Below are 5600 nucleotides of genomic sequence, written 5' to 3' on the forward strand. Positions count from 1 at the left end.
GGAAATGGATGTCATTGCCTCATCCTGAACAGCTGCGATTTGCAAAGGAGTCTATAAGCCAGTCAAAATTTTATGTAGACAATGATGCAAAGTACTAAATCCTTCCTACCATGTTGCAAGATGTTCCTGTATGAGGCTGTTCAGTTCACTGATTGCTTGCCATCCTCTCCTGCCACAGCAGTGCGGAGTGCCGTACCCTCCGAGAACCACTGATCCAAGTCATGATACATAGTTGTCACTAGGTGACAGCTGAAGGAGAGCCAAAGATCTTGGAGAACAAGTTGAAGGAGAGCCAAAGACAATTGCTAGCCCCTCAAGGGAGCTGGTGGAAAAGCCTCACTTGATTTTCTCCTTTGCTACCTTCCATCTGTTTCTGGCTTAATCCAGCCACCCCACTGAGCTCTGCCTACTGCAATCAGTCCCTGTCGCCATCACTGCCCCTGTGAGAGGGGTGTGTGGCAGAGTAGCTGTTGTGTGCAGGGCCAGAATGGCATGCTGAAGAAGGGCACAGTTTGCAGAACTGTATGCCAGGAGGGCCAGGAAGAGGGCCAAGGGTGCTTTTCTCTCCACAAAGCACAGGGAGAGTGTCCTTTGCAAAGGTCTGGCCCCACCTTAACTTCAGGAGGGAGGGCCCACCTCGTAAGCGCTGCCCATCTCCACAAGGCACCTGGGTCTGGGCCCAGGCTCACCTGCTGCCTCGAGAATGGCTTCTCCCAGGAGAAGGGACGGAACACTCCTGCGTGAAGGACGCCGGCAGCATCGGGAACTTTTTACTTTAGAGCCAAGAGGAGTAACAGGGACACGAGAGACAGTGTAAAATGTTCCATAACCCTGGAAGCTGGAAACCGAGGAAGCGAAGCTCTCCTCCCTGGTCAGACCAGGAAGCGCCTCCGCGGGGGGGGGGGCAAGGCTCCAGGGCCAGAGGCAGCGAAGGCTGCGAAACCGCGGCTGCGAGCGAGGCTCTTCGGCCTGGGCGCGGGGAGCCCGCGGCGGCCTCATCCACCCGCAGCCAGGCTCGCCTCCCGCTCCGGCCCCGCCTTCACCCTCGTGCGGGCGCCTCGCGGCAGAGACCAGCGAGCGGCGCGGACAGAGGCGGCTGCGCAGGAGACGTCCACCCTCTGCGGGGCTTCTGCGGCTGCGCGGCGAGGGCGGCCAACGTGGCGCTGGTTGGGGGGGAAGGGCGAGAAGGGAGCATGCGCAGCGCGGGCAGTTCCTCCGGCTGACGCAACCGCCAGCTGCCCAATGAGCGCTCTCCCTGCGGCGGCGGCGCCGAACGCCGACCAATGAGCGCGAGCCACGACGTTAGCTATGCGGAAGGGTCTGTGGGCGAGCCAGTCCGCCGGAGCGAGAGGGAGCCGAGAGGAGCCGCCGCGCCGAGAGGAGGAGGAACGAGCCGCCGCCGCCGCCGCCACCATGGTCCCCCTGCCGGTCCCCGCAAGCGGGCCTCCGCCTCCCCACGCGCGGCTGCTGCTCTTGCCGGCGGCCGCCTCCTCCTCGGCAGCCGCGCCGCCCGCCCCCGGCGCGGCCTTGTCTCCGCCGCCGCGCAAGAGGCAGCGCCTGGCGCACCTCAGCCCCGAGGAGAAGGCGCTGCGCCGGTGAGGGGAGCAGGGAAGGCGGGCGGGAAGGGGGCTCCGGAAACGGGCCTGGCCGCTGACAGCCTGCCGCCTCTCTCCGCAGGAAGCTGAAGAACCGCGTGGCGGCGCAGAGCGCGCGGGACCGCAAGAAGGCGCGCATGGGCGAGCTGGAGCGGCAGGCCGTCGAGCTGGAGGCGGAGGTAGGTGGGCCCGGGAGGGCAGCGCGGGCCGGAGAGGGCTCCCGGGGCCGCATCCCGCCGCTCAGCGCCGCCTCTCTCCTCCCCGCAGAACCAGAAGCTGCTGGCCGAGAACCTGGCGCTTCGCGAGCGGACGCACAGCCTGGCGCGGGAGAACCGGGAGCTGCGCCTGCGCCTCGGGCTCCCCGCTCTGGAGGCGGCGGCGGCACCGCCCGCAGGAGCAGAAGGAGGGGCAGCACCGACGGCAGTAGCGCTCAAGGTAAGAGAGCAGCTCCAAGAGGCCCCACCTGTCTCCCTGAACTCAAGCGCTCACCTGAGTCTCTTTCTCTCCTTCCCCCCTCAAAGGTGGAGATGCTGGAGGAAGATGGGGGGGAGAAGCCCGAGAGGGGCAGCACCACTGGGGCAACGGCCGGGTCCGCTGAGTCTGCAGCACTTAGACTACGTGTTCCTCTGCAGCAGGGACAGGCCCAGCAGCCGCTCGCCTTGGTGGTGGTGGCCTCCGCTTGGATCCAGACAACTCTGATTCTTCAGATTCTGAGGTGAGTTCTGTTGCAACCCTTTCTGGCCTGCTGTGCACAAATGCAGATGGAACATGGACCCCTTTGGCTTCCTAGAGCACAGCTCAGGGCGGGCTTCATCCCACAAAGAATGGCCTTGATTTCCTCACATTCTCACAGCAACGGCTAGCCACCTTACTTTCACCAATGGGTTAGGCAGGTTGTTAGGAGCTGGGGAGCTGACTGGGACATCTTGGAATGGGATGTTTTTTGTGCTAATGAGAGGACTTATTCATTTTGCAGTCTGACCTCCTCTTGGGCATTCTGGACAGCTTGGATCCAGACTTGTTCCTGCACTATGGAGGAAGTGCAGAACCAGCCTGTGTGGAGAAGTTGCACCAAGAAGCGAGTGGAGAAGCAGATTCCTTACCAGCCTCCCCCAGTTCCTCTCTGGGGTCCACAACACCCAAGCTGGAGGCCATTAATGAACTGATACGGTTTGACCATGAGTATACCAAACCCTTCTTCCTGGAGATTGTGGCGGAGGGGGAGGGCCAAGCCAATATGCTAGTGAGAATAGAGGAAGTTGTTCCTCCCTCCTCTGAAAGCGTCCCCCTGGAGTTCCCCATCTCTGTCAAGGAGGAGCCTGTCAATGTTCTCTTACCTGAGCTGGGCGTCCCCCACCTGCTCACCTCAGACCAGAAGCCTCAGCTCACCCCCTGTCTGCTAGATGCTTCCAGTGATTCAGGTTACGAGGGCTCCCCTTCCCCTTTCAGTGACCTGTCCTCCCCATTGGACGCAGAGTATGGCTGGGAGGAGGCCTTTGCCAATGAACTTTTTCCGCAGCTGATCAGTGTGTAAAAGAGTCTCTGACTCCCCCAGTGAGCTCCTGCCCTCACAGCCAAAAGGAGAGCAGGGCTACTTATAAAGAACATTCCTCTTGAAAGTGTTTCAGCAGAACCTTAAGTATTGTTCTCATTTGTATGTTTTATCTACCCAACATTTGCCTAATGCAGAGATGAAGCAATCTAAGAAATTGACATTTTACAGGGTTAGAAGTGGGCACCTGTGCTCTTTGAGTAAGACATTGCCCTATGAGGGGTGGGTGGGTTTTCCCCTTTTCATTTATGTAAATAATGGGGCAATTTGGGATAGAAATCTTTTGTAAAACAAAAAAGTGTAATAATTATTTTTCCTCCGCTGCATATTTAAACAATTATCTGCAATTAAAAAAAATGGAAGTGATTTCTTGCCTGCCTTCCCCACCCTATTAAATGTGTAAAATACTTTTCCTATAGACAGTATTGCACAATTGCTGGCAATAAGGTGGGTTTAGGGTTTGAAGAAAGATTATTATTTGGGCAGTCAGAACAGAAAGTATGGCATTGCTACATAAAGAACAGTCACTAGCTTTGCACCATTCCTTTTCATTCACATTAAGATCTTGAAAGGAACAAGGTATCAAAATTCAGCCAGTATGTGTTCCGGTTATCAGACTTTTTTTGAAATCTGAACGTGCGGGGGGTGCACTTCCACTTTGAGTTCCACACTTCTGTTGCCTGCTTGCTTGCCACCCGACCTGGGCTTCCCTTACTTGGTGCCAGCGCCGGACACTGGCGACATCCGGAAGCGGTGAGGGGATGGCTGATGCTGCAGTGACGAAAGGCAGCAGAGGGGCCCAGCACCAGGGGGGTGGTGACGGCAGCACTGCAGCACCAGCCCCGCACACTCGTCCCTTCAATGGCAATTGGTAGATCGGTGCTAGTTTTTATAAGGTAAAGGTACCCCTGCCCATACGGGCCAGTCGTGTCCGACTCTGGGGTCGTGGCCAGCGTGACAAAGCTGCATCTGGCGAGCCAGAGCCGCACACGGAAATGCCGTTTACCTTCCCGCTAGTAAGCGGTCCCTATTTATCTACTTGCACCCAAGGGTGCTTTCGAACTGCTAGGTTGGCAGGCGCTGGGACCGAACAACGGGAGCGCACCCCGCCGCAGGGATTCGAACCGCCGACCTTTTGATCGGCAAGCCCTAGGCGCTGAGGCTTTTACCCACAGCGCCACCCGCGTCCCTTAGTTTTTTATACTTGGTAGTAAATTGCAGCCTGGTCTATTGCTGTCATTTTGTGGATCAATGGTCTTGTCAGATAGTAAAATTCATGTTAAATTGCTGTTTTAGGGGTTGTTTTTAATTGTCTGGAACGGATTACAGTCATACCTCATGTTACGTCCACTTCATGTTACGTTCTTTCAGGTTACGTCCCGCAGCAACCTGGAAGTACCGGAAAGGGTTGCTTCTGGTTTCGCCACTCGCACATGGGCAGACGTGCAAAATGACGTCATGTGAAGTGGCGAATTGCAACCCGTGCGTGTGCAGATGCGCTGCTGTGGGTTGTGTTCCTTTCATGTTGTGAACAGGCCTCCAGAACGGATCCCGCTCACATCCAGAGGTACCACTGTAATCCATTTTGCATTACTTTCTATGGGAAAGTGTGCCTTGGTTTTGGACACTTTGGTTTTGGAACAGACTTCCGGAATGGATTCAGTTTGAGAACAAAGGTACCACTGTACTATTAAATGCTGTGAAACTGCTTTTGATCCAGACCAGGAAGCAAGAAAATAGGCCCACCTCTCTGATTTGGAGGAGGGCTTAGTAAACTGGACAAAAACTTCTGGCTGATAAAAATAGCAGTTGCATGAAAGCAGCAGCTGTGAAAGCCCAAGAACTCCCCATATTGTTCTGAAAGAGCCAAGCAGAAGCGGTGTATGCCTTTTTTGTTGAAGTGGTTTCCAGCAACTTCCCTGCTCGATATTTCTCAGGTGTACATCTCATAACAGCAGAACTTGACGTCACCCATCTGACTGGGTTGCCCCAGCAATCCTGTTAGACAAGGAGCAGGTAGACACAAAACAAGTCCATGTTATGTAATGAGGCACAGTACATGGTGCCTTTCCATTAGCTCTTGTATTGACCTGCAGCTTCATTTCAGCTGACACAGAAGTCACACTTTGAGGGTTGTGACTTCATAGGCTAAAAATTGTGCACATGAAAGACTCAAAATCCAAGGGTGCCACTAGAAGTTGTAGGGGGAGAGCCAGATAGTCACCAAAACATTGAAAGTGCAATGTGGTAATGTGTCCCTCAAGGCAGTTTTTTTTTGGGGGGGGGGTCCCATTTAGGCCGCTGTTAGTGCTTGAGATGCAAGACACCTGCTCCACCTTACACAGCAACTGCAGGTGCTTTTATTGCTTTAGCAACACAATGTCACTTGCTATTTGCAACACAGCTTGTTCAGGGAGATGGTTTGATCACTTCAGTAGGTTGCGAGTGCTCGG

At 55.3% G+C, this 5600-nt stretch overlaps 1 protein-coding gene across 1 annotated transcript; it reads left to right on the forward strand.

Annotated features, from left to right (window-relative positions):
• The first annotated feature begins 1293 nt into the window (after positions 1-1293).
• XBP1 (X-box binding protein 1) lies at positions 1294-2877 on the forward strand. The gene is made up of 5 exons (XM_053368576.1): positions 1294-1595; positions 1678-1774; positions 1863-2030; positions 2117-2310; positions 2572-2877. The coding sequence occupies exons 1-5, from the start codon at positions 1309-1311 to the stop codon at positions 2759-2761; spliced, it is 936 nt and encodes a 311-aa protein (XP_053224551.1). The 5' UTR covers positions 1294-1308; the 3' UTR covers positions 2762-2877.
• Positions 2878-5600: the final 2723 nt, after the last annotated feature.

Source organism: Podarcis raffonei, chromosome 16 (assembly GCF_027172205.1).
Source record: "Podarcis raffonei isolate rPodRaf1 chromosome 16, rPodRaf1.pri, whole genome shotgun sequence".
NCBI classification, from domain to species: Eukaryota; Metazoa; Chordata; class Lepidosauria; order Squamata; family Lacertidae; genus Podarcis; species Podarcis raffonei.